We start from the raw sequence: 27963 nt of genomic DNA on the forward strand, positions 1-27963 counted from the left end.
AGGGTGGGCTCAGAGCTGGGGCAAGGGGTTGGTTGTGAGGGGGATTGCAGGGGGCGGGAGGGGACTCCAGGCTGGCACAGGGGGTTGGGGTGTGGAAGGGGGTTCAGGGGGCGGGGTCCCCCATTGGTCACGGTTCCAGGACCCACGCGGAGCCAGGGCAGGCCCCAGCTGTGCCGCCGATTGGACTTTTAATGGCCCGCCTGGCGGTGCTGACCGGAGCCGCCAGGGTCCCTTTTCACCCGGCATTTGCAACGCGGGGCTGGTGTCTAGCCACCCTGCCCCACCCACTGCCCCTCTGCCTGCTGCAGTCTTGGGCTGCCCTGCAATGACCTGCAGCCTTGGCCTGGCCCAGGCTGCAGCTGGTGGCAGAGACAACTGGGGGGCTGCTCCCGCGTGGCAGAAAGCCCCGTGCCTGGGACATCCCCTGCCCGGCGGTGCAGTTCCCGCCAGGGCCAGGCAAAGTGGAGCGTGGGAAGCTGCTGGGGAAGTCCGGGCCCTGCCAACCCCCAGGGTCTGGTCCCAGCTGCTCTGCTCCCGGGAAGCTGGTTTTCACCCTGACTCGTCTAAGCGTTCAGAAATCTGGCCGCTCACTCAGGTGGCCTTGAGCTTCCGAGTTCAGTTCAATCTGCCCAGGATCTTCTCTTTCCCCCCGGAAAACTCGGACAAATGTCTGCGTCAAGTCCCCTTCAAAACTGTCAAACCTTGAAACACGGGGCTTGGGGCGGGGGGAGGTTGTTCCTTTCTTCGCAGATGATCAGGTTGTTTTCTTTGGTCCCAACCCCCCTACTCCCCCAAGAAAAGGGAGGGAGCTGGTTTGGGGTGTCTTGGATTTTGCTTTTGACCTGTTTGAGTGTAATGTGACTGGCTCGGGAACGGCTCCGTGCCCCAGCGCTTCCCCGCACAGCGTTCCCCGCTCTGCCTCCCCCGCGTACCAGCCGGATCTCGCTCCCGGTGCCCTGGCCGCAGCGCAGGGCGCGGGCATGGGGGACGGTGCCTCCCTGCAAACTGGCCGAGAAAGGCACCTGCCTCTGGTCCCCAGCTGCCCCTGCCCCTTTAAGGGCTGCGCCTGGACTGTAAGTAATATGTGGATCCCATAAGGGGCCGGGTGCACACAGACACAATCCCACGGACTCTGATGTGGGCTTGGCTGCAGCCAATGGCTGGGGAGTGCCTTCCCCTTTCTGCTCTGGGCTAGAAGCTGGCTGTGTCTCCAGCCGCCTTTTCCCAGCCAGCTGCAGGGCTCGCTGGCCTGGGCCACTTCCCTCCCGCTCGGCAGCTTTCGGCTCAGCGGGCTGCGGGTCCAATCTCTCCGCAGGCGGGGCGTGGAGAGCTGGGGCCAGGGGGGCCAGCTCCCAGGTAAGGCGCTGCATGGGGGTGGCCTGGCACTGCCCGTCTGTCACCTCCTGCGGGTGGAAGAGCAGCAGCAAAATGTGCCAAGATCCCACGGGGGCTTTTCATGCGTCTTGTCTTTTTAAAAACGAGTTTCCTGCTACTGAACCCCAGACCAGGGCGGGCTCCCCACGCAGCGCCCTGGCCTTTGGGGGAGCTGTCGTGCAGCCCCACTCGCTCCGTGCACTCGCTGTCGAGGGCGGGAGGGGACCCCCGTGGATTGCCGGTGGGGTGGGCGCACGTCCTCTGGAAGCTGGGCTGAGACTCGTCCTGCTCATTTCATGCAAGGATGGGGGGCCTGTCAGATAGCTGCGAGCACTGAGCTCTGCCCGCTGGCTGCAGGGTCGGCTGCCGGCAAAGTCCTGCCCCGAGGGCAGCAGCCGTGGGTGCAGAGAAGCTGCAGATGCTCCAGGTTTGCCCTGGCTGGCTTCGCTGCTGATGCTGATCCCGTTTGGGGAACAGGGACGAGCTCTGTGCCCCCCCTAAGTTCTAGAGTTGGGGGGCTGGGCTGGGCGGCTGCTGGCTTTGGGGGGTCTTTGTACTTGTCACGGGTGCGAGCGCTGCCGAGCGAAGGGATGAGACCAAACCTCTGTGGGGAGGTTAAGCTGCGTCACTTCAGGCCCACCCAGCGCTCCGGTGCGGGGCTTGGGCATGGGGGGCTGCTACCAGCGGGTTTCAACGTTCAGTCGCTGGCCAGCGGGGTTTGACCCCAGGACGGCCGGGCCGCCCAGTTCAGTGTGGGTCACGGCAGGGCCGCTGGTAGGCACGAGCGGGCTGAGCAGCCCCTGCCCTGCAGCCTGGGCTATGTCACCAGTGCAAAGCAGGTGTGCAAGGGGTGACTGGTGCAAACGCCTGCACGAGGGACTTGGGGTGGGTGTTGTGTGTGGCTGGACCGGGGGCCCGGCCCTGTGAGCTGAGCCTGCGGCTGGATTCTCTGCCCAGCCGCTCGCAAGGCTGCAGGGCCCGGTGCTGCTCCGCGTGGGGAGGGTCCAGGTGCCCCCGCCGGTTCCAGGGCGTGCAAGGTCAGGCTGGGCGGGATCCGGTCCTGTGCGGAGCCAGTCTAGAGGGCAGGTGGGTCTGTGCTCTGACGCGCTGCCCAAGCACCGGGGTTGGAGCTCAGGCACCCTGGGGTGCATAGCCCCCCCCGGCTGAGCCAGCTCTGGGCTCTGACCCTTGCAGACAGCAAGTCCCTGCTGTGCGCTGCTCCCCCCCAGGACCCCTCCCGGCTCAGTTACGCTGGGCAGAGACTCCCGGCGGCTCCCCCATGCAGGAAACCGGCCCTGCCCGCTTGGCCTGGCTGGTGGGGGCTGTCCGTGCCGTCCTAAGCTAGGGATGGGAGACGGGCCAGGTCTGCCCGCTGCCGTGCCCCAGCAGGGCCAAAGGCCCCCGGGCCGGGGGACGGGACAGGCCGGTGTCTGCACTGGCGTGGCCGGGCTGTGGTGCGATTGGGCACGGGGCAGGCCCGAGGCGGGCGGGAGACGGTGAGGTACCCGCTGCGGGAGGTGCCGGAGCGAGCAGGGGGCTGCGCCAGGGGGCTTCTGTTGATCTGCCTTCTGGGAGGGTGAAAACCCCCCGTTCTGCCCCCTCCTGGGTGTAACCCACCCGGCTTCCCTCCCTCCCTCTCCGAGGCAGTAGGGCCGTGCTCTGCTCCGGGGTCGGTCTGTCCTGTAGCGACCCTCCGGGGCTGGGGTGGGGCAGGGCCTGCCGCAGAGCCCCAGGCCCCAAACTAGGGGAGTCCAGTGGCCTTTGCACCCCCCTTTACTCTGCTGCAGGACTTACAGCCCCGGGCTCGAGGCCGATTTTCCCTCTGTCCCCAGTCCCCGGAAACGCCCCTGTCTGAGTGTTCGCCGTGCTGGCAGCTGCGGTTTCTCCCCCCACGGGCAGGGCCGTGCGTTGCCCCTAGGAAAGCCTGGGCTGGGTTCACTCCCCCGGGCAGGGCCTGCGCCGTCCCTCCAGCACCGGGCCGGTGTCTGCCACCGGCTCTGCTTGAAGGGAAAGACGCCGTCTCTGGCGGAGTCCAGAACGAGCCGGGGAGCCGGCCTGGGGACCGCTCGGACTTGCAAACCCTCCGTGGCTTCAGAGCCGGAACCCGCCAAGCGCCACCCTGGGGTCAGAGCCCCCGACACGGCTGCTCGGGCACTTTCCTGTCCTGGCCGGTCCCAGCCCAGTCTGGCAGCAGCAGCTCAAAGCAGGGGCCCCGGGAGATCGCTCCTGACCAGGCAGGAAGGCCTAAGGCTTAGCCCTGGCCCTGGGGCTCTGCTGCAGCCTTCCTGCGCTAACGAACACAGGGAAGGCCGCGCTCGGGGCTGTACAGACAGGGCGTCGGGAGCTGCATGCATGCTGGGGCCAGGTTGCTGCGGGATAGTGGCTCATGGTTTATTTAGCACCACGAGCGGCAGCTACAGGCAAGTACCAGAGTCCGCCGGGCTCCCCGCCTTGCCAGGAAGATGGGCTGAGGTGCCCCTGGCTTGTGGTGGCCCCTGCCCGAGGGCCCTGCGGGCTGGAGACCAGGGCCCTAGCTGGGTACATTGCACCTGCCAAATGTTCCTCGGGGGGCCTCGGATCAAGCCGTGCCCTCGCCGGCAGGGCGCGTGCCCCTGGCCTCCGGCGCAAGAAGCCCTGGCAGTGCAAGAGCCCGGCAAGTGCTGGATTAAAGGGTCTGGGGCCCTGGGCCCTGTGGAAATTGGGGGAGGGGGTGGCACCTTTGCTCAAATTTGGCCCAGCCACCCCCACTCCCGGTCACGAAGGGGGGGTGAGGGGCTGGGCTCAGTCCACCCACCCCAGTGCGGTGGTCGGGGTCCCCCCCGAGACGGGGGCTCTGGGCGAGTGCACCCAGTGCATGCTGGTTACCGCAGGCCTGGGTGCGACCGTCTCTGAGCCAGGGGCTCCGGGGGTCACCCCGTCCGCCGGAGCTGGGCTGGCCCGAGGCGGGAGCGGAGAGCTGGCTTTAGAGCCCCCTCAGCGACCTCTCCTGGGACAGGTGGGTTTACGCTGGCCGGAGGGGGCGAGGCTTTGGCTGGCATAGGAAGCCGTGCACGAAGCGCGCCGGCCAGCCAGTCCCCCCGGCAAACTGGCCCGGAGGGTCTGTTTGGCCAGGGGCTGTCTCGCTTGGCCTCACGGGGAGCTGGGACTGGACCCGAGGGACCCGTGGACCTGATGCTCCACGGGACCTGGCCGGCTGCTCTGGGAACCCAGCCACTGCTGCCCCGTCAGTGGTTCTGCCCCGGGAGCCAGGGGAGCTCCGCAGGGCCACGACCTGACCCCCACGCCCTGCGGCCAGCGCCAGCCGGGCAGGATGCGTGCCGTGACTCGCAGCACAGGAAGCCACTTCTCAAACTCCTGCTGGTCAGATTCCCCGGCCCCGCTTCCTCCAGGAAGCAACTTGACAAGTTTGTTTTGCCTGCAGCCTCTTCGGCCCCGAAGGAAACTCCCTGGGGCTGGGAGGTGGGAACTGGCGCTGAGCGGGACGCCCGTCCTGGCAGAGCTGAGGTGCTGATCCGTGGAGGGCGAGAGCAGGGTACTTCAGGGCTGCACAATCTGACTGGCTGCAGCGGAGACCCCTGCCAAGGGCTGCCCGAGAACCGGCCCCGAGCGAGCCCAGGGCCAGAGCGTTGGAAAACCAGGGCAGGAGAACGGCCCCAGCCAGTTCTGTGCCCAACACAGAGAGCGCGGCTCGAATTCAATTGCTGGCTGCTTAGATCTTCCACTTAATCGGCTCTAACTCTTTGATTCCCTCCCCCCTCCCCCGTGCCGCATTTAATTAGATCATTATCTCTGGCGCTAAACCACTTCCCCGGGCTGGGTCTCCTGCCGGCTGGGTCGGGGCTGGCCGCAGGCTGCGTGGCGCGGAGCCCACTGGGGGCAAACGGGAACCTGCTGGAAAGTCTAATTGGGCCCTTCCAGCGGCAGGACGCCCCTGGGCCCTGGTGTGTGACGGGAAAGGGCTGGATCCCCCTGGGCAATGGAGCTCCAAGGCCGGGGCTGTGCAGACCGGTCGGTGCCCCAGAGCTAGCTGCCGTTGGCAGGGTGCGGGAAGGGGCAGTCTCTGCATAGGGTGGGCCGTGGGAGGAGGAAAAGGTGCAGAAATGAACTTTGTGGGCCCGAGAAGCCACTGTCAGCACCACAGCCTGCCTGGAGAGTCTCCCTTCCGCCTGCCCCAGCCCACGGGCTCCGGGCACGGTGTGGGGCTCTGTCCACTCCTGCAAGCTTTGAATCCAGCACAGTGAGGTGGGTCAGAAATTTGGTGTTGCAGGAAGGCTTAGAGACCCTGACTGAGAGGGCGGCCCCATAGGCTACCCTGGCACACGGTGAGAGTCCCTGCCCCAAAGAACTGACCATCCAAAGGAAGGGTCATTGTGCCCATCTTACAAATGGGGAAACTGAGGCACAGATAGGCCTGACTTGCCAGGGTCACATGGGGATCTTCCCAAATCCCAGTTCCTTCACCACTGGGCCAGAAGGACCTGGCTCGTGTTTCTAAGGGAGTCTGGAATCTAGCCGGGTTCACGGGGGCTAAAAGCGGGAAGTAGGGAGGCTGAGCTATGGGGTTATGTTTGCCTCTGTCCCGCAGCCTGGGGCAGCTGGGGTGGACATGGGAGCAGAGTTTGGCTTGAGGCGTTTGCACTTCACGGGCACTAGAGAGTCTTTAGAAATTAAAAAACCTGCACGCCCCAGTGTTTGCTTGTAAGCAGAGGGCACTAGCATAGGTCGTTCTGTGGGGGCTGGGAGCCAGGACTCCTGGGTTCTCTCCCCAGCTCTGGGAGGGGGATGGGCTCTAGAGATTAGAGCAGGAGGCTGGGAGTTGGGTTCTCGATTCCCAGCTCCTGGCACAGATGTGCTGTGAGCCGGGCATGTGACTACCCCCCTCTGTCTCTCACTTTCCCCACTATATAAAACTTCTGAGTCTGCCTGGCGCGGTCGGGGGCACCCCCAGCCATTGGGGGGAGATGCTGTCTGGCCTGGGCTATGGGGACGCTCCATGGCTAATAGCCGTGGCCTCGCACTGCCGTGCTGGGGAAGGGGCCTGGCTTTGCCTCTGGCTCTGGCCCCACGGCTAAACCCCTTTGCCGGCTGGCTGCTCGCCCACCCATCCAGCCGCCTGGGGCCGTTGAGGCCGCCAGGCCAGAATTAGAAACGGGAAGCCGGAGCAGGGTGGAGCACAGCCGAGGCGCTGGAGCCAGGGAACTGGGGCCTCCCGGTGCCGCTTGGCCTTGGGCCGGGCCTGAGCCACCACTCAGGACCGGGGCCAGCCCAGGCAGCTTGGCCTTGGGCTGACGTCTCTGCCCGGGGCAGGATATCGCCGGAGAGCAGCCTGTGGCTGGCCGCTGAGTAGAGGGGGAAGAAGGAGGCCTCGGCCTGCCCCAGCTTGGAGCCATCCCCCCGTGGGGCCACGGGTGGTTCTTCTGCAGATGTCCCCCGGCCTCGCCTCGTAAATGCAGCCGCACCATCCAGCGGCCCCTGCCTGCACCCGCCACCCCCTTGGCCACAGGGTCGATGCTGCGCCCATCGCTGCTACATCTGGGCCTCGGCCTGCCTACTGCGTGTTTGTACAGCGCCAAGCACAGTTTGGCAAGGCAGCCTAATGGGGAGAGCACTGGGCTGGTGGGATACCTGGGTTTTCTTCTCAGCTCTACCAGTGACCGGGCCTCTCTCTGTGCCTGTTTCCACATCTGCCTGGACTGCCAGCTCCTTGGGGCAGGGATTGTCCCTTTGTTCTGATCGTACAGTGCCTAGCGCCAGGGGGTGTTGGTGGCCGTTTGGGTTTGGTTTGCTTTGTTTTTTGTTGCTGGCACAAAGAGCTAAAACTCCACACGTTTTCATCCCTTTGCAGCACAGAAAGCCCGCGTCTCCCGCAATAGCCACCGATCCCCTCCTTTTCCACCCCCCTTTAATAATTTTTTTCTGCTGAGCCTATAAAATACTTGGCATTCCCCACTCCGCTCTTGCGGGGAGGAGAGGCAGAAGGAGCCGGGAAAGGCGAACAAGCTGCCGGTTGTCCTGCTAGCGAGTGGGACGAATTCGCGACTCTCCTTTCATAACTTTCCCCCTAGAGGGCCCAGGGTGCTTTAGACGCTGGGTGAGGGGAGAGCAGCGCAGGGGGACGGGTCTCTGGGCGGCCTGGGGTGGGGGCTGTGTCTGAGGTGGGACTGACCCCCCCTGCAGAGAGGCCTGCCTGAAGCCAGGGGCCTCTGCAGACGGAATGAATCTCACCCTCTGCCCAGCATCTCTGCCCCCGCTCCCCCGGGAGGAGGACTTGGGTTCGCCTCTCCGCCCGCCCGGGGCACAGGGCTGGCTGCTGCTCCCACCCGCCCGGTTCCGTTCTGGGCGGCGTGGGGTTAACGGGAGCCGTGGTTTGCAGCCTCTGTGCAGAGCTGGGGAGACAGTGTGCCCCCCGGGGTTGCGCCTGAGGCTGGTCTCTGACCCCCAGGGCCGAGCTGCCCCATGCTCCGGAGGAAGGGTGGCCTTGGGGTGGAGGCAGCGGACAAGGCTCCGGGAGGCTGCCCAGGCTCCTTGGGCAACTTCATCTCTCTGGGCCTCAGTTTCCCCACCTGGGTGGGAGAGCTGGGCTCCGGGGCTGGCTGTCTGACAGGGCCACAGAGGCTGAAGGACAGGGAGTCGGGCCACCTGGGTTCTGGTCCTGGCTCTGTTGCCTCCTTATGGGCAAGTTGCTTCCCCACGGGCTGCTGTGTCCCTGCCCCCGTGTGCTCCTGCATGTCTCCCGCTCAGGGTCTGGGCAGGCCCGGGACCAGGGGTCTCTGAGTGCTACCCTCAGGCACCCAGTAACAAGCTGCGCCAGCTCGACACGCCGGGATGGAGCTGAGCCCAGGCAAAAGGCCGCATGGATGCTCCTGTCTGGCTTTAAACCCGGCTTGTTTCAGCGTTGCGTGGGAGCTGGGCATCGCGCTTGGGCTCCTGGTGCTCGGTCTCTGCCGGGAAGACCCGACTCCTGCAGCCCCCGGCGTACGGCAGGGGACGTTTCTTGCTCACGTGGCGGCAACCTTGAAAGCGTGTACGTGCATCTCCCCACAGGCCAGTGCCAGGTGCCCCAGGGGGAACGAACAGAACAGGGAATCACCAAGTGATCCATCCCCTGTCGTCCGTTCCCAGCTCCTGGCAAACAGAGGCCAGGGAGACCATTGATGGACCTGTCCTCTATGAACTTTAGTTCTTTTTTGAACGCTGTTATGGTCTTGGCCTTCACAACATCCTCAGGCAAGGAGTTCCACAGGTCGACTGTGCGTTGTGTGAAGAAATACTTTCTTTGGCTCGTTTTAAACCTGCTGCCTGTTAATTTCATTGGGTGACCCCTGGTTCTTGTGTTATGAGAAGGAGTAAATAACACTTCTTTATTCACTCTCTCCACACCAGTCACAATTTTACAGACCTCGACCCTATCCCCCCGAGTCGTCTCTTTCCAAGCTGAAAAGTCCCAGTCTTATTAATCTCGCCTCATACAGAAACTCTTCCATGCCCCTCATCATTGTTGTTGCCCTTTTCTGAACCTTTTCCAATTCCAGTCGACCTTTTTTGAGATGGGGCGACCACATCTGCACACAGGATTCAAGCTGTGGGCGTCCCATGGATGGATACAGAGGCAACGTGATATTTTCTGCCTTATTATCTGCCCCTCTCTTAATGGTTCCCAGCGGTCTGTTCGCTTCTTTGGCTGCCGCTGCCCGTGGGGTGGATGTTTCCAGAGAACTGTCCGCAGTGACTCCAAGATCTCTCTGGAGTGGTAACAGCTAATTCGGACCCCGTCATTGCCCATGTGTAGCTGGGATCATGTTTCCCCTTGTGCACCACTTTGCATTTCTCAACGCCGCGTTTCATCGGCCCTTTTGTGGCCCAGGCCCCCAGTTTTGTGAGGTCTTCTTGTAAATCTCCGGAAGGTCCCTGCATGGGTGAGTCCCTGGACTCTCTATGGGGGGGGGCAGGGCAGGGCCCGGCTGTCCCCTGGGAATGGGGAATGACCCTGTGCTCAGAGCCACGCGCCCGCTTCCACTCAAATTCTTCCAGCCAGATTAGCCAGCAGGCTCCCCTGTGGGGACCGATCCGCAGAGCTGGGGGGCGCATTCCGGGCAGCTCGCACCCTGCATGGGGGGGGAGCTGCCGGGGCTTATACGTGAGCCCCAGGCTGGTGCCCACCTGCTTTGCCATCAGCACCAGGTGTGTTACCTGCCAGGCTGAGCAGGGGCGGGAGGAGCGTCGCCCTGGCTTGCTGGGCAGGAGAGTGATCGCTGGCCTGCAGGCTAGACGCTGGGCTCGTTACGAGGCATTTTACAGTAACACCTCCAGGCACTGACCGAGGCCGGGGGGGCATCAGGGATGCTGCACCGACACCCCCCCCGAGAGCGGGGGGGGGCCCTGGGGCTGGTTGCTGCCCCAAATCGCTCCTGGTCTGACCGGATAAAGGGTGGACCAGCCCCAGCTTATAGCTTGGGACTCCAGCCCCGGGAGCTCTGGGGACAGGTGGTGATAGAGCGGGGAGCAGACCCAGGGGCCGGGCACCCCGACGCGATGGGCCTCGCCTCCCTCCAGACCCTGGAGTCCTGGCTCCCCAATGCGCTGGACCCCGCTCCCCTCCCCGACGCGCTGGACCCCACCCTGCTCCCCAAGCCAGGAACAGCCCCCGTCCGAGAAGAAGAGCCGGGGGGGCGGGGGGAAGCTGTGGAGCCTGCGGGTGAGGCGAGCCGGGGCTGTGCAGGGACATTGTTCGGGGTCCCGGGAACCTTTGCCCGGAATGCCAGCTATGCCAGCGCAGCCCTGGGCAAGACGCAGGGGCCCATTGTTTCCCGGGGGCTGGGAATGTGAGATTTCAGCCAGTGACCTTTCCAGGGACGGGCCCCGCTGGCACGGGCGTGGGAATGAAATGCCACCGGACCCCGTGCAGAGATGGGTGCCCAACGCCAGTCTGCCTCCAGGCAGGGACGATGGGGGGCCCCCATGAAGGGTACAGTGGGGGGCAGGGAGGTGCAGAAGGGAGAAACCTCTTTGGGTCTGGGGCATGGGGGGATCTGCCAAGGGGCGTCAGGTGCAGGGAGCCACAGGGAGAAAGACATGGCCCAAGTCCCTGAGCAAGTCACTCTAGAGCTTGGAACAGCAACCGAAGTGGAAGCCAGGACTCCTTTGGTTCTCTCCCCGGCTCTGGGAGGGATGTGGGGTCTAGTGGTTAGAGTGGGGGGGCGTCGCTGGAAGCCAGGACTCCTGGGTTCTCTCCCCGGCTCTGGGAGGGATGTGGGGGTGACTGGTTAGGGGAGCAGCCTATGTGGGGGCAGGACATTGCCATTCAAAGCATTCTCCCCTGCCACCTCCTGCTGGCCTTGCCCCCAAGGCTGTCAGGGGAGTGAGATGAGCAACATCTGTGCTGTCCCCTGGCCCCGGGACTGACGTTGGCCAGTCTTGCCCATCCATCCCCTCCCCGCAGGAGCTGGTGTGTCTGTGCCTGTCTGGGGCAGGCTCTCCCCAGGGGCACGAGGATGGTGAAGCTCGAGCACATGCCTGCAGCTCACCAAACCTTCCCTGGCTCCCTGCTTTTATTGCAGGCGGGAACTCCTCAGGCCATGCAGCTCAGCTTCTGAGCAGCCCTTGCCGTGCGTGGGCCCACCCTGCCTCCACTTTGGGTGGTGGCTTCTATTCTTCCCAGCTATCTTGCTCCACAAAAGGGTTAATTGCTCCTTCCATTTAGCCCAAAAGAAGGTCTGCAATCCACAGGCCAAAAGACCCATTTGCTGGCAGCTGTGAACGCCGTCCCACATACCCACCAGAGAAGGAAGTTGGTGGCTGAATGAAATGGGACTGAGTTGGACTGGTTTGGTCTGAGGTGGCACCTTGTGCGGCTCTGAGTATGGATTGTAAAGGGAGCGCCAAGCTTCATACCCCTTATGGAGATGAGCAATCCCGTGCCAAACACCCTGCGGGGCAGCTGGCTCTTGCCCTACACCCGTGGTCCTGCCTAGGAAATGAGGCGCTTGCCAGCCCTGCCTCCCCAAGACTCTGAGACATCCTGGGGATGGGTGCATGGTCCAAGCCCCCTGGGCAGACCTGCCTGCATGGGGGGCCGTGGGACCAGTGCATGGTGCAGCCCACAAAACACAGCAGTGGGGGCGCCGGGCTGGCAGGGGGCTGGGCTGAGCAGCTGGCTGGAGGAGTGATGGGGCTGGGCTCCCCGTCTGTATTATCTGGGTGGGGTTTGGGCTGGTTTCCCTTAGGTGGAAAAACCATTTCCGCTCCCGCTGGCTGGAATAAACAGGGCCCCCCTGGGATGCTATTTCGGGACGTGGTGGTTCCTGAGAGGGCGGGGGGGGGGGGAGTGTGTGTTTAGATCAGGTTCCTTTGAACTCGGGGTCCGCAAGCTGCCCCTACTCTCCCCTCACCGCACGGCCAAGTCACGGCGGGGGAGGGAGAAAGTGGCCTAGGGGTGAGGTTATGTTCCTGGCGGTGCCTGGGGCTGGCCGGGGGTGCCTGGGGCTGGCCGGGAGCTCCCCCCCGCCCCCGCTGTGTTCAATCCCACTATGTTGCGTGGTGGTTTGGGGCACGGATGTGTTCAGCGTGGCTAGGGTGTGACCCCCAAACACCCTTCACTGTTCCAAGCCACTACATGGTGAGGCTACGGATCGGGCCAGGATGGGGGGCGATGGGCAAACTGGGCCCCAGCTCACCCCACCGGGGAATCAGAGCCAGCTGGGATGCAAGACCCTCTGCTGGAATCTGGGGCGCTGGACGGAAACCCCTCAGGGTCAGCAGCTCCCCCTGAGAATGGGGGAAGATGCCCCCGCCCCAGTGGAGAGCCATGGGAGCTGCTCTCCCAAAGATCTTGGCGGCCTGTGGGCTGGGGTCACCAATGGGATCCCTCTGCCCCCCTGCATTGCCCTGGCCAGATCCCAGCAGTCCCCTGGCCTTCAGCCCCGAATCTGGTGGTGGAGCCGCAGTGTATTTCCGGGCAGCCTCCTGGGGGTGCTGCGTGACTGTCTCCTCCCCCCCAAACCCCCCTCGGGCCCTCTCCCCTTCAGGGCTCCGTTCAGTGGTGCGGTTTTCTCTGTCCCTTTCCTGGCAGGCGCGGAGAGAGACCGGCCGGAAAGCCATGCTGTCAGCACAGGAAGCCAGTCTCCCGTAAGTAGCTGCACAGGGGGCTGCACCCGGCTCCCTGCTCCGGTTCACAGGGGTTTGGGATCTGATCTGCAGGCCCGGGGTGAGGAGGGAGCATGGGCCCAGCTGCTAAGGGCAGCCCTGGCTCGGAACCGCCCGCCCCTCCTGGATTTCCAGGCCACTGGGTGCAACCCCTTGGCTCTGGGGGCTGCAGGCCGGTTACCATCAGGTTACCATCACGTGGCCCTGCCCGAACGCGCTGCAAGGGGGACGAAGGGGAAAACGATAGGCAAGAGCTGTGGAGAGGGATCTAAACTCTCTGTTTTGACCAGCTGGGGCTCAGGGCTCTGGCAGACGGGAGGCCAGGCTAAATGGGCCCCCGGTCTGATCCTATTCCCGATCCCCGCACCAAGAAGCGTGTGGTCCCCAAGAGTCACCCTGGCTGGATCCCAGGCCAGCTCATGTGGTTGATTACACCCCACCCCACCCCCTCCCCCGTTTTGTGGCCATTTGGGGTCCTGGAGGGGGAAGGGCCTGCAGAGCAGGGATAGAGGTGGAGAAGAGGGTGCCGGGCCCTGAGCCTCGTCTGCTTCCTGCTGGGACCCCGCTGCTGTTGGGGCTGCCCAGCCACCCCCGAGCATTTGGGCCTCGGCTTGCAGAGTGTGCGCAGCAGTCTAACGGCCGGCCTGTAACGAGGGTAACAGCCTCCCACTGCTGCTGGCTGGTCGAGCGATTCCCATCACTCAGAAGGTAGTTTTTTGTGCTGCAGTGTGCCAGGTCCTAGGCCCCGCTGGTACCCTGGGGGGCAGTCAGCATGTTTGCCTGGCTGTTTATGGCTGGGGCGGGGGGGTCGGCTCCAGGCTGAGTCCTGTGTTTTCTCTCCCCCCGCCCCCCAAGGCAGCGGAAGTAAAGGAGGCGAAGCAGCCTGGACAGCCCCAGTCCCTCCTGTCACCCGAGGAAGCCAGCAACGCGGAACGAGCCGTAAGGCCGGGCTGGGCAGGAAACGGGGGCAGAGTGAAGGGTGGGGGCAGCAGAGGTGGCTGGGGAGCCTGCCCAGGGATCGTGGCTCTGAAAGACCTTTCTCTGTAGCCGGGCTGGTCCTGCGAGTCAGCAGATCGCCGAGCTAACGGCTGGATCGGGCCCTGCTGGGCTGGGAGCTGGGGGACAGGCTCAGAAAGCACAAGTCCCAGGGACGTTTAGTCTAAATAGACAAGATGGGCACAGAGAGGGGCACAGCAGGTCAGTGGCAGAGCTGGGAGAGAACCCAGGAGTCCTGGCTCCCAGCCCAACGCTGTAACCCCTTTCTAAGCTCCCAGCACTCACCCCACCTCTGCCCCCGCCTCCCCCGCTGCAGGCCCAGAAGGAGAAGCTCCATGCAGAACTGAAGCGGGTCTTGCAGCGGAAAGGCGAGAGCCAGCCCAGCACCACGGAGCCAGAGACGCCACCTGTCCCCACCATGGAGACCCAGACCAGGGTGACGGAGGTGAGGATGAACGCTTCCTAGCCTGCCCATCCCCAGCTGCTAACGGGGTGTCACCCTTCACTCCCAGCACGGATCCTCCCTCCCCCCCATTTAAAACAATGCAGTGGCCCCAGGTCTCGCCGTTCCAGCCCAGCGGCTTCCGGCAACAATTCAGGTTGTCGGGCCCTATCATACTAGGGCCTCCAGAGCCCGGCCAGGGATCAGGGCCCGGTTGTGCCAGGCACCGTGCACACCTCTGCTGGAGAGACCCTCCCTGCCCCAGCCTCCGGGGAGGACCCTGCGGAACCCAGGATGCCACCGGCGACCTGTGGGTCCGTCACACGCCAGGAGCTCTCTCTCGGGAATTTCTGCAGCCCGCCAAAGGCTCCCTCTGGCCGGTCCCCGCTCTCTGGTCTCACCCTCCCAGGGTGCAATCCCCAATTCTTCCATTTTAAAACCGGGCCCCGGGCTGCTGCACTCACGTACCTGCCGTGCTCAGCGGGGCCCCGGCAGTCTGGGAGCAGACGCCGTGGTGTGTCCCACCACAGGAACAAAGCACTGCAGAGGAACAGAATTTTAAAGCAACCGAAGGTCTCCAGGCCTCTCTGTCCTGCCATCCCTACGTGCCAGGCAGGGCTGGCCCAGCTGCCCCCAACCCCTTCGCAGCAGCCATGGGGCTCGCAGGGTCAAAACCTGTGTCTCACACACAGGCTTCGAATCCAGCTCGGACCCTGTGGCTTCCCATGCACTTGGTTATTCCCAGGGAACCGTGGGTGGCAGCAAATGGCTCCTGTCTTGTCCAGGATCCATCTTCCTCTCCCTGGGGCTGGTCAGTCTCACGGCCCCCCCGTGAAGAGGCAGACCCTGGAGGGGGGTCATGGGTAGCCAGCACTGAGCCCACCACTCCTGGCTGAGCCCAGGGCCCGGCTCCCGTGGGCTCAACTCAGTGCCAGCTTCCCCCTGCAGCTTCTCGCTGGGTCTCTCCCCCGCCAGGAGGAAGCGAAGATGTCGGAGCTGGTGGAGATCATCCTGGAGACGGAGGCCAGGGCCGGGGCCAGCGGGATCAGCGTGGCTGGCGGGGGCAAGGAGGGGCTCTTTGTCTCCGACGTGCTGAGGGAGTCCCCCGCGGCCAAGGCCCTGAGCCTGAAAGAAGGTGCGTGGCCTCGTTCCTCAGGTGGGTGGTGAAGGAGGCAGCTGAGGACCCAGCTCTGCCACTGACTCCCTATGGGACCCTGGGCACGGCCCTGGTACTCTCAGCCCCAGCGTCCGGTCTGGGAACTGGGGATAACCTGATCTCGGACGGGGGCTGGGCCGCGTAGCTAGGCTGAGGATCGCCCCTAGCTTTGTTAAACGCTCGCTCTGTGGGCAACGGGAGGGAGGTGGCCCGTAGCTGGTGGACCCCCGGTTCCACTTGCAAGATAGCAGTGCTGGGCAGGGCTCCCCCTCTGCGTGTGCGACGTCATTCACAGTTACCAGTGGGACGGGTGCCCACAGCACAGCGGGCACTAAGTGGTCCCCTTGCTGACAGCCCCAGTAGAAAGGCCAAGGGCTAAATGGACACTGAGCTCCGTCGGTGCCTAGAGGGGTCCCAGCAGGGTAGGGCACGTCGGAGGGGCTACCCAGGGCAACACTTGCCCAGCTGGGTGGATGAATTTATAACCTTTGAGCAGCCAGAGTGAATGTGCCAAACCACAGTGGCCCTTGGCTGCTGCCTGGGGATGTGGAGATGCCCAGACTGCTGGTCGGGGCTGAGGACAGAGAGGATCCCCTGGCGCTGAGGCTGTTGGCCGGGCTATCGGTGTCTCTGGCTTCTGGCTTAGGAAGAGGTTAATGCCACAAAGAGTTGGCAGGAGAGAAGCATCTGCAGCCGGCTGCTGCCGAGTGGCTCGCATGGCCTTTGTCGCTGTGCATTCCCTGGCCTGTTCTGCTGACAATGAGCTTAAGCCCATGCTGTCCACAGCAGCGTGGTAAGCCGGGAGCGGAGGCTGCAGGGGATGACCCAGTGACCGCGGGGGGCTCTGCTTTTAAAATGCTGGGAGAGGAACAGTGGCCAATTTCCTGACTTCTACATGGTGCAAGACTTTATCCACGCACCTCCCATGCCCCCATCGCCAGAGCGTTTTGCGATCTCAGCAGGGAACCGAACCCCAGCTGATCTCCCAGGTCCCTGGCTCAGGCTCTAACCACTGAGCCATTCTTCCTCGCTTGGTTGGAGGAGGGCTTTGAACCCTGGCCGAGGTCCCCGCTTGTGCAACGTGCACTTGGCACTCACCCCAATGGCTGCCCCAAGGTGAATCTGGCCCGTTGCTTCTGTTTCTGTTGCACCATTTGCTGTCCCGTCTCCATAGCCCCTAAACTCCCCCCAACCCATCCCTGCAGGTGACCAGCTCCTGAGCGCCAGGGTTTACTTTGAGAATGTCCGGTACGAAGATGCCCTGAGGATCCTGAAATGCGCTGAGCCGTACAAGGTCTCCTTCTGCCTGAAACGCTCCGTTCCCCGCTCGGATGTCCCCGGGAGCCCTGCAGCCGGTGGCCTGGAAGTGAAGGGACCCCAGGCGAAGATGGCCAAGCTGGTACGCAGTGCCGGCCCCTCCTGCTCACCTGTAACTCAGACACGTGTGTGATTCAAACGACTCGCAAAGTGAAATGTTAGAGATGGGGGAGGGGGCTGGGGGGAGCTTGTTTGTTCATTTATAACCGAGCTGCGCTTCAGAGACTTGGCAAAATCTCTTGGGCTGATTCTCAGTTACCCGCTTCTTGCACGCAGGGGACTTTAAAGGCCCCTTTGCGCTCCCTGTATTCTGGGCCCCTGGTGTCAATTACTGCAGCCTCAGGGTGGCTCTAACTCCTGCTTCAGCCCTTATGGGCCCTGGGAGGCAGGAAACAACCACAGTGCAATGCGCTCTAGCCATGCCCCCGATCCGCCCCCTAAAATCAGAGGCTAGGAGCAGGGTCCTTCCGCCAGCCAGGGAGGGCCCTGCAGAGTGGCTGGGATTCTCTGATGGCCACTTTAGTCCCAGAAGGGCCTGGGCATGACTGAGGATCAGGCCCCAGCTCTCTGAAACGTTAGATCCATGCTGGGGACTGCCTGGCTGGGCCAGGCTGACTGGCAAGGACCCTGTCTCGCGAGGGGAAGGGGAGGGATGGAGCAGAGGGTCTCCGATCCCAGCAGTAAGGGATGAAAACGCCCCCTTACAGGGGGTCGCTCCGAATCAGTGCAAGACTGTCCTTGTTTGCTAGTGCCTCCCCCTGTCCCATGTTGGACTCTCACCCCCCTTGTAGGACAGAAACACACAGGCTCTAGGTCTTGCTCTTTGCCTTTGAAAACTGGGTTTGAGGAGCTATTTCCCTTCGTACTCACTGCTAGCCCCATCCCCTGGTGTCACTCACAATAATGCCTCTTCCGGTTGGGAACCTGCAGGAGGGGACACCAAGAGAGACATCTAGGGGCCTGGGGCTCCACGGTGCGTGGGGTCTGGGGTGTTTGCATTTGCATATTGGTCTATCAGTCCATGGGTATAACAGCGAGGGAGTGTGTTGGACTGGGAGCCAGGACTCCTGGGTTCTATCCCTGTCTCTGGGAGGGGAATGGGGTCTGGTGGGTTACAGGGTGGGCTAGGAGTCAGAACTCCTGGGTTCTAACTTGGGTCTGGTGGGTTGATGGGGGGAATCAGGACTCCTGGGTTCTATCCCAGCTCTGGGTGCGGCGTGGGGTCTGGAGGGTTAGATGGGGGGTGGGAGTCAGGACTCCTGGGTTCTATCCCTGTCTCTGGGAGGGGAATGGGTTCTGGTGGGTTACAGGGTGGGCTGGGAGTCAGAACTCCTGGGTTCTATCTTGGGTCTGGTGGGTTGATGGGGGGAATCAGGACTCCTGGGTTCTATCCCAGCTCTGGGTGCGGCGTGGGGTCTGGAGGGTTAGATGGGGGGTGGGAGCCAGGACTCCTGGGTTCTATCCCAGCTCTGGGTGCGGCGTGGGGTCTGGAGGGTTAGATGGGGGGTGGGAGCCAGGACTCCTGGGTTCTATCCCAGCTCTGGGTGCGGCTTGGGGTCTGGAGGGTTAGATGGGGGGTGGGAGCCAGGACTCCTGGGTTCTATCCCAGCTCTGGGTGCGGCGTGGGGTCTGGAGGGTTAGATGTGGGGTGGGAGTCAGGACTCCTGGGTTCTATCCCTGGCTCTGCCAGTGACTATTCTGACCCTCCCAACACATCACCTCTTTATGCCCGAGTTTCCAGGCCGGTTAGTGCAGGATGACCTAGGCCAGCTCTGCCCTGCACACTTACTGCAGTATAACTACGTTGCTCAGGGGTACCCCCCTCTGAGCGACGTGTTTACGCCCACCTTAGTGCCCTGTGTACCCAGCGCTACGCCAACAGGAGAGGCAGAGGTGGAGCTGAGGCGACGGGACAGTCTCTCCCCTCAGCTTAGAGCGGCTTTGCCAGAAGCACTCCAGCAACGCAGCTGCGTCGGTCCAGCTGCGCTGATGCAAGCCTGGAGTGTTGAGCGGCCGAAGCAGTGGGAGTGGGCTGGCACGTGGTTGTGAAGCAGGGAGAGAGCGTGGGCTGGTAGCTGCTATTATCCCGAATACATCCAAACATAAGGAAACACGCCGTTAGCCTAGGAAGGCAGGCAGCCTCCTGGGAGTGACTGCTGGTGATGGGGCAGGGACATACGGAGGATGCCGTTAAGATGGCAATCCAGGAACGTGGATGCAGGCTGGGATCACAGGGACAGAGCTGCAGTGTGGACACCGGCTGCAGGCTGCAGTGTCGGTCCCAGGTTGCATGCTGCTAGCACGGCAACCGAGGTGGAGGTACTGTTCCCACGCTGCACGCTCGCTGGACCCTGACTGACACGGCTGTGTTCTCCCCCTCTCTCTCCTCTCTCCCCAGAACATAAAGAGCCTGGTGCCCATGAGAAAGCAGAAGGGGAAGGGCTTGACGAAGGCCCCGGCGGAGGAGGTGGCCCCGACGGGCAGCGCAGAGCTGTCGGCGGGGAAGCTGGACGTGGCTCCTGTGGACGTGGAATTCTCCTTTCCCAAGTTCGCCAAGCTAAGGAAGGCCAAGGGCGCGGCCGGGCCCAGCCCAGACCTCTCCGTTGAGCTCTCCTCTTCGCGCACCAAGGGGAGGAGGCTCAGGTTCCCCAGGCTGAAGGTGAAGGAGGCTGCAGGCGTGCAGGCGTTGGCTGTGGCAGGGACACTGGAAGCAGCCTGGCCCAAGCGGAGCGTGGAAGGGGAGGCAGGTGTCCAGGGGAAGGCTCCCCAGTTCACAGCCCCATTCCCCAAGGTGAAAAAGCCCAAGGAGGATGCTGGGCTTGCGGAGCTTGAGCTCAAGGACCAAATCAAGTTCAAGGCCCCCCAAGTTGAACTGGACATTCCCATCCTTGATCTCAAAGCCCCCAAAGTTGCGGCTGGAGTGGAGACCCCGGAGATCTCAGGCAAAGGGGAGGCCTTGCGGATCAAGCTGCCAAAGTTCGGGGCATCTGCCAGGCCTGCGGAAGGGGAAATCGAGGTGGAGGGACTGGAGGGGAAGCTGAAGGTGCCCAAAGTCCAAGTGCCCCGGGTTGGGATTTCTCTGCCGATGGCAGGCAGGGAAGCAGAGGGGCCAGAGGAAGAGCTCAGAGCTGGCATCAAGCTCCCCTCAGTGGAAATAGCAGCACCCAAAGTAGAGGTGGATTTGAGCCTTCCCAAAGTGGAAGGAGCCCTGGAAGCCCCAGGCGCCAGTGCCAAAGGGGAGGGCTTGAAAATAAAAATGACCAAGTTTGGCGCATCTACAGAGGAAGGCACACTGAAAACGCCTGCCGTCCCAGCCCCCAAGCTCAGCACCTCTCTGCCCAGCGACAAAGGGGAGGCCGAGGGGCTAGCCGGGAGGCACAAAGCTGGCATGAAGCTCCCATCCCTTAACATAGGGGTGCGGCAGGTGGACGTTGAGATCCCCCTTCCCAGGGGGACGGCAGATGCAGAACGGGAAGCAGAGCCTGCTGAAGCCACGCTGGAGCTCCCCGACGTGACTGTGAAGATCCCCAAGATCAGCCTGCCCACACATGGGGGCAAAGCCAAAGAGGAGGAGGTAGAGAAGGAGTTCAAGGTGCCCCAGGTGGAAATGAAAGTGGGGAAGGCAGAGAGGGAGAGCCCCGAGTTGAAGACAAAAGGTCCCAAGATTAAGATGCCGAGCTTTGGAATCTCCCTGTGGGAACACAAGCCCGATGCGGACACCAAAGCGAAAGAGCCTGCCCCCGAAGGGAAGGTGAAATTCCCTGGGGTGAAGATGCCCTCCATCGACATCTCTGTCCCCAAAGCTGCCGACGTGCAGCTGCCTAAAGCGAAGATGGAACCAGCTGGGCTAGCTGGTGAGGGGAGGGTGAAAGCCTCTGACGGGGATGGTGCTGAGGGTCCTGAGTTCAAATTCAAAATGCCACAGGTGTCGCTTCCAAAATTTGACCTCTCTGGCATGGCCGGGAAAGCCGAGAGCAAGGACCACGTGCCTTCGCCCAAAGCCCCGCACCTGGAGGCCGATACTGGGTGCCTGGAGATCGCGGCTGGGAAGATAAGTGTGCCCACGCTGGATATCTCTGTGCCGGGGATTAAGCCGGTTGATGTGGAGCTGCCAGAGGCCTCTTTGCGAAAGCCCGAGCTTGAGATAGCTGTCGAGAAGCCGAAGATTGAAGTGAGGCTGCCCGCAGGGAAACCTGAGGGGAGGAAGCTGGAGTCAGGGCTGGAAACGGCCCAAGCCAGGCTGAGTTTCCCGTCGGTGAAGATGCCGTCGGTGGACATCGACATGCCCAAAGTAGGCGTTGACCTGGACCTGCCAAAGGCAAAGCCTGGCTTCGAGGGGGAGCTCAGGGCAGTGGCAGGCCTGAAGGAACGTGACCTCCAGCTACAAAAGCCCCAGGAGCCTCTCCTGAAGTTCGGGGCTGTCTGCAAGGACTTGGAGGTGGAGATCGATGTGCCGGCTCCCAAGGCCAAGGCTGACCGCCCCACGCCACAAGCAGAGGTTGAGCTCCAGGGTGCAGCCTTTGAAGGCCCAGATCTAAGTGGGATGGTGGCGAAGATCCCCAGGGTGGATATTTCGTTTGGGAAAGAGAAGCTGGAGGGTGAGGAACTGGAGAGAGCAGGGCCGGAAGGGAAGGGCAAAGCAGATATGAAGTTCCCAAAGGTCGGCCTAGAACTCAAAAGCCCCGAAGTGAAGCCCGGGAGCCTGGAGGCCACAGTGAAGCTGCCCTCTGTTGAAATTTCAACACCTAAGCTCCCTGAGGTGGCCATCGAGACCCTGCTGGGGGGAACAGCCGCTGTCGACATCAGCGGAAAACTGCCGGAGACTGATACCAAGCTGAAATCGCCCAAATTCTCTTTCCCCAAATTTGGCATCTCTGGCCCAAAGGTTAAGAAAGGAGGCCTGGAGGCTGCGACGCTACAAACTGAGCTGGAGGCGGAAACCCTGGAAGCAAGTGCCAAAGGGCCTAAGCTGAAGATGCCAAAATTTGGGCTCTCGTTCTCTAGGTCGAAGCAGGGGGACGACGTGGATGGGCCCAGGCACTCTGCGGAGGGAGACGGGAAGGCTCCCAAGGGGAAGGTGGAGATCTCAGGGCCTCACGTTGACTCGGACTCCTCCGAAGCCAAAGTGAAGCTGCCTTCAGTGAAACTTCCCACGGTTGACATCTCTAGCCCCAAAGTGGATGTGGACATTGACTTGCCCAAGGGAAAGGGGGACATCTCGGGGGAAGGGGTCACACAGGCTGGGGAAACATCGCCTAACATCAGCATCGAGGTCCCAGACATTAAGCTAAAGATGCCAAAATTTTCACTGCCAAAATTTGGAGGCCAGGGCAGGGAGGAGGAGCTGGAACTGGAACAAGAGACCCTCAAGGGGGAATTGAAAGGGAGCGCCGAGGCCTTGTCCGGAGAGCTGGATGGGAAAGCAAAGGGCAAGGAGGCCAAGATGAAGATGCCCAGGTTCAAAATGCCATCATTTGGCATTGCCAGGAAGGATGTGGAGGTGCCTGGGCCCAGTGTAACAGCTCCTGAGAGTGATGTGAAAGGCAAGAAGGGGAAAACAGCTGCCAAAGAGCCCGACATGGCTGCTGGGAGCCCAGAGGAGAAGCTAAAAGGCCCCTTCATGAAGATGCCAAAACTGGCTATCTCTTCTCCCAAGGCTGACCTGAAAGCAGAAGCTGATGTGAGAGGCTCCAAACATGAAAGTCATATCCAAGGCCCCGACATAGAAATTAAAATGCCCCATGTTGAGCTGCCAAAGTTTGGAACCAAAGAGGAGAAAGCTGACGTGGAGGTGTCCAAGAGACCGGAAAGCCCTGGCACCAACCTAAAAGTGGGCACTGTTAAGATGCCATCACTAGAGATCTCTGCGCCTGCCCAAGTTCCTTCCTTGCAAATCTCCGTTCCCGGTGTAAAAGCAGAAGGGGAGCTGTCGGTGGGAAAGCCGGTCATGGACATCTCCGAGGCTGACATCAGGGGGTACGAAGGAAACCTGAAAATCCCCAAGGCACCTTCCATTGGCATCTCTGCACCAAAGCTAGACTTGGATATCAACTTGCCGAAAGCCAGTGTGGAGATGCTGGGCCAGCATGAGGCTGGGCTGAAAATAGAGGGGGATGCCACCTTTGAGAAACCAGACACCAAAATTAAGATGCCCAAGGTGGAGCTGCCCAAATATGGGCAGGAGGGTTTCCTGGGGAAAGACTTGGATAGAGAGCTGAGTGGTGCCAAGGCGGAGATACACCTCCTCCAAGGACAAAAGCTGAAAGAGCCTTCCATAAACGGCCAGAAAGTCACCCTGGAGATGGAAGGGGGCAAATATGCAGCTGGTGTTACTGAAGCCTCCCTGCTGGGTTCCAAGGTCCGGGTGCCCAAACTGGATATTTCCTTGCCCAAAGCCAGGCTGTCGGAGGTAGAGCTACCTCTGGCCGAGGGGGAGATCACCATCGAGGAACTGGAGGAAACCGAGGGGAAATTTAAGCTACCATCGGTTGGGCTACCTAAATTTTCTACCCCGAAGGTGAAAGCTCCAGAGGTGGGATTTGATGTTGGCTTAAGCAGAGATCGAGACTTTGCTCTGGACATGTCTGGGCTGCACGGGAAGGTGCCCAAAGTCGAAGTGAGTGGCCCAAAGATTAAGCTGCCTAAATTCGGGGGAGTCAGTTCTAATGACCAATGGGAGGCAGATATAGACTCATCCAAGACCCCCAAGGCGGAGCTTAAACCCCCCAAACTCCGGGGGAGCCTCGAGACCCCAGGCAGCGAAGTGGGAGTGAAAGAGGCCAAGCTCAAAATGCCATTGGTTCCCATTGGCTTCACCATGGGCAAGGGAGAGGGGGAGAGTTCCCCCAGGGCAGAGGACTCTGAGATGGATGGTTACGACAGCAAGTTCAAACTGAAGATGCCCTCATTCGGGATTTCCAAAGTTGGCACAGAGGCCAAGGGGGACGAGTCCAGGATGGACACCCAGCCCCTCTGCCCCACAGCAGAGGGAACGGACTTCTCCTTTAAAATGCCCCAGCTTGCCATTCCGGATGTGGGGTTCTCGGTAGGCCCCGGGGAAGCTCCAGCTTTGGTGGGGGGGAAAGCCGAGATGGGTGGAGACGCCATGGCCAGGGTCGAGAAACCGGCAGGTGCTGAAGATCTGGAGCGGGACGTGGGAGGGTTAGAGATCAGGCTCAAGATGCCCCAAATCAAGATGTCGCCATTCGGGATTTCAGGATCCAAAGGGGATGAGGGGAATATGACGGCATCTCTCCACAGTCACAAGGGGTCAGACAGGGAGCAGATGGGGGGGAAGAAATCCCTGTTCAAAATGCCGGACCTGGAGATCTCCGCCCCGAGCATCAAGGCGCACGCAGAGTATGAAGTTGACGGGGCTCAGCTCCACCACAGTGGCTCCAAAGAGCTGCCGAGAACCAGTGCCGCTGGCATCCGAGATGAGAAGGGTTGTGGCGCCAAGGCTCCAGGAGTGAAGGGGGACACTTCTGAAGCCGAGGCAGGGAAGAAGTATAAAATGAAGCTGCCCAAGTTTGGGATCGCCTTGCCCAAAGCCACCCAGGAAGGAGGAGAAGGGGACCTTTCTAGGGAGGAAAGCAAGGCCCAGGAGACTGAAGCCAAGGTGAAGATGGCCAAGGTGAAGAAGGCGGTATTTGTGCTGGTGAAGCCCAAGGGGAAGGGGGTGGAAGCATCCTCTGGGCTCTTGGAAGGAGATGGCGAAGCTGCTGCTGGTTTCTTGGAAGGGGATGGGGGCGGCAAGGCGAAGGTGCCTAAAATAAAGCTGAAGCCCAACTTTGGGCTCTCCCTCTCCAAACCCAAAGCTGGGGTGGAAGTCAATGGGGAGCTAGAGCCCTCGGCCCAGGAGGTAGGGGAGCTGGAGAAAGGCTCCAAGCTGAAGCTGCCCAAGCTGGGCTTCTCCAAGACAGAGGTCACGGACCTGGTCACCAGCGGGAAGGGGTCAGCATCTAAGCTCAACGGGGAGGAGGGCGAACTTTCCCTGCAGAATGGCTCCCAGGACAGCAAGGCAAAGCTGGGCAAGATTAAGCTGCCCCAAGTTGAATTCTCCTCCCCATATAAAGCGGCGGAGATGGACCCCGAAATGAACCTCAAGCTGGTGAGGGCAGAAGAGGCCAAGGATGAGGCTCATGTCAGCACCTTCATGGCTTTCAAGGCGGCCAAGTTCAAGTCCCCCAAGATCACGTTCTCAGGTTTCAAGAAGAAGGAAGGGGAACAAGCTGTGAACGTGGTCTCTTCAGCTGCCAGGACAGAGATGGCCTTGTTGGAAAAGGGGGAGAGGGACCGAGATGCCAAGCCAGAGACATCCAAGATCTCGCTGGGCTTCACCTCCAAGTCGAAGGGGGAATACAATGTGGAGAGAGGCGAGCTGGACGGCAGAGAGAAATCCCCCAAGTTCAAGTTCCCCAAGCTGGCCCTGAGCCCCAAAACCAGAGGGGAGCTAGAAGTCACTTCCGAGCAGCAGGAGAGAGGGGGCTCCTCCCAGTGGGAAGGAGAGAAGGGGACAGGGGTGCTGGAGGGAGTCAAGATTCGGACGCCCAAGCTGGGTTTCTCCACTCAGCTGGAGGAGCAGATCCCGGAGGAGGGAGGGGGCCGAGTTAAGCCGATCAAGGGCGAGATGATGGTGGGGAAATCGTCCCCCATCTGAGGCTGGGCTGGTGCAGGGAAAGCAGAGACTTGAACAGCCCCCCCTCTCCCCCCCCCCCGCGTTGGGAGTTTCGCAGGCTGGCATCTGTACAGTTCTGTGCCTGTGTGTGACAGATGCACTAACCACAAGATGAGCTTTCAAGCCACAGCGTGGGCTGGGGGTGGAAATGGGGGTAGGGGGGACCCAGTTGTTCTAATAACCAGCCCCAGTGTGGGCTCCTCCCTGCTCTGACTCCTCCCCGATGGGGGCCAAGTGGATCTTCTTGGGGCAAGACTTTTTTTAAAAAAAATTGTTGGAAATAATGTGAATAAATAACCAAGCTCCACTTAGTATTTTTTACCATTTTCCCAGGTTAATAAACAGCCCCTTTGACCTGGTCCAGCTCAGGCCCGGTCCCCCCCAAGGCTCTGCCTCGCGTGGGGACTCGCTGGCTCTGACTGCACTAAGGGGCTCCGAATGTTTTGGTTTTTTTTAACTTAGGCTTTAACTCTTGTTTCTCGGGGTGGCTGTTCCGTTCACACTTTTAAATTAAGATGCTTGCAAACTAATGGTCAGTAAGATAACGGTAGGAGATTAAAGCAGTCGTTTCTTTTCAACCAGAGACCAGTGCCTTCTTACTAGCATAATGCTAAGCTCAGAGAAAGGAGTCGATTGGAAGAGGAAAGATAACGTGAAATTTAAAACACAGCTCACTCTGTACTGCGCAGCTTGTTTGTATTCTAGTAACCGGGGTAAGGCATTTCCAAGAAAGGAGCAAGGAAAGGGCAGGGGGTTGACTCTGTTACACTGCTCCAGCGGTAGGAAGGGGCCTTCGTGGAAATCGGGTTCCTACTTTTTAATGAGTGATTCTAGATGGGGAGAAAGCTGGGGTTTGATCCTGTGAGTTCTGAAAAGCCTGGCCGGGCCAGCTCCACTCTGTTTACCCTGAAATTCCTAACCTCTGGCTGCCCTTTTTATCAACACAAATAGCAGCTGAGTCCGAAGGGTTCCTCCTTGGAAGGTGGTTTAAAAATAACTGGCGTGTTCTCTCCCAGCGTGGGAGCAAAGAAGAGCCTTCTCAGGCAGGGCAGGGCTGTTGAAACTGCTACGGGTTGTGGATTTATCACAGGTCCCCATGCCCAGCCCCACTGGTGGGGCTCTGTTAACCAAAGCAAAGAGGAGACATTTCCCTTGGGCGGGGGGACGGTCAGGGTTGCAACAGGGCCATGATCTCAGCCCCCTCACTTGTTTTTTGAGCACCTTCCAAATAGGAAAGAGACCAGGAACCTCTGCTGATGACTGGAAAGGCCTCCACGAGACGTGCTTAGAGCCAAGGGCCAATGAGCCGTCACACTCCTGTCGTCTGTAGTCCCCTCTTAGCCACCGCTGCATGTGTGATCTCCGGAGAGCCCCTCCCCAGCATTATTACTGGGGAGATCAGGACTGTCCCGGCCCTAAAGAGCTTGCAATTTACATGGATGAGACAGTTAGAGAGAGGCTGATTATCCATACTTCAGGCCCAGAGAGATGCAGTGACTTGCCCAAGGTCTCCCAGGGAGTCAGTGGCAGAGCTGGGAAATGAACCCAGGTGTTCTGAGTCCTAGAACAGTGCCTTACTCACACAATTGTGCCCTTCCCCTACAGCACAATCCCACCCCAGTGCCTCAGTCAGCCCAGGGGAACAAACAGGGAGCTCATTAAACATCATGGGGCTTTGAATGTTCCTATTTACATTTTCCCCAAAAGAAAGGATTGAATACGCCCTCACTGGTAGTTTGATTTCTAGCTGTTGTCTTTGTGGGGGTAGGAGTCTGTCCAGAAATTCCTCTGTTTGCTTCTGGGGGCAAATGTGTACATACAGTAGAACCTCAGAGTTATGAACACTGCAGGAATGGAGGTTGTTCGTAATGCTGAACAAAATGTTAAGGTTCAAAAGTTTACAACTGAATGTTGACTTAATACAGCTTTGAAATTTTTCTATGCAGAAGAAAAGAGGGTTAAAAGCAGCATTTAATTTAAATGTACCAAGCACAGAAACAGTTTCCTTGTCAAACTTCCCCTTTATTTTTTTGGTAGTTTACATTTAACACAGTACTGTACAGTATTTGCTGGTTTTTGGTCTCTGCTGCCTGATTGCATGCTTCCCCATGAGGTGTGTGGCTGACTGGTCAGTGTGTAACTCTGGTGTTTGTAACTCAGGTTCTACTGTAGATTCTATTGCTTAACGAAGCCATAACCCACCTGAGCCTCGGTGTTCCGGCAGCAGATTTAGCTTGTATTTAACGGGAGAGATTACAGTCCATGGGTGGGTTGGTGTGTTAAGCACAGCAGATGTCATTGCCATGGACTGGAAGGGTAGCTTGGTTTTCGTTATGATAAATGCAGGATAGAAGTAACAGGGCAGAGGACAGGCCCTCGTTTGCAGTCACATTGTATTTCCTGCCTTGTACCTAATGTGTAACTGTGTGATGAGGGGAATAAGGGGGTGGGAGTTTGGGTGCCTTTTCATAGCTAATCGTGTATTATCTCATATACAGCATACCTGCCAAGAGATAAACCTTGATCTTACTTAATGAACTGTGTTGCTTTGACCTCTTTTACTGAAGATATGTGTATTATTATTGGCATTTTATTTTCAAGATTGACTGACCCGATGACTGGAAAAGAGATTTTTTTTTAAAAAGGTGGGAAACACAGAACCCCCACCCCACGCTCGTGCCAGCTTCCTGAAGGCGGGGATGGAGCGCTAAGCTCGCTCCAGGGGGCTGCAGAGCCAGCTCCCTAGCTGTGGAGCATCTGGAAACATGGCCCTAGGAGGGCTGGGTGCTTTTGGATCCTGGCAGCCTAGACATTGTAGTCTGACTGACTGCACCCGCACAGGCTCCCTGGGGGTGAAAT

General features: G+C 60.6%; 1 protein-coding gene across 1 annotated transcript; it reads left to right on the forward strand.

The window, feature by feature from the left end:
• Positions 1 to 980: 980 nt before the first annotated feature.
• Positions 981 to 27884, forward strand: PRX (periaxin). The gene is made up of 8 exons (XM_073322380.1): positions 981 to 1073; positions 1215 to 1356; positions 12443 to 12498; positions 13372 to 13455; positions 13829 to 13957; positions 14903 to 15089; positions 16316 to 16509; positions 18826 to 27884. Exons 1-8 carry the CDS (start codon positions 981 to 983, stop codon positions 25084 to 25086), a joined length of 7146 nt encoding a protein of 2381 aa, XP_073178481.1. The 3' UTR covers positions 25087 to 27884.
• Positions 27885 to 27963: the final 79 nt, after the last annotated feature.

This window comes from Lepidochelys kempii, chromosome 23, assembly GCF_965140265.1.
Source record: "Lepidochelys kempii isolate rLepKem1 chromosome 23, rLepKem1.hap2, whole genome shotgun sequence".
Taxonomy (NCBI): domain Eukaryota; kingdom Metazoa; phylum Chordata; order Testudines; family Cheloniidae; genus Lepidochelys; species Lepidochelys kempii.

Excerpts from the sequence above, each read along its gene's own strand:
- PRX (XM_073322380.1), top strand. The coding sequence starts at position 981 with ATGGGGGACGGTGCCTCCCTGCAAACTGGCCGAGAAAGGCACCTGCCT. Across the intron at positions 1,074-1,214 it reads TTAAGGGCTGCGCCTGGACT|CCGCCTTTTCCCAGCCAGCT; the intron begins GTAAGTAATATG and ends CTGTGTCTCCAG. Across the intron at positions 15,090-16,315 it reads GGCCCTGAGCCTGAAAGAAG|GTGACCAGCTCCTGAGCGCC; the intron begins GTGCGTGGCCTC and ends CCATCCCTGCAG.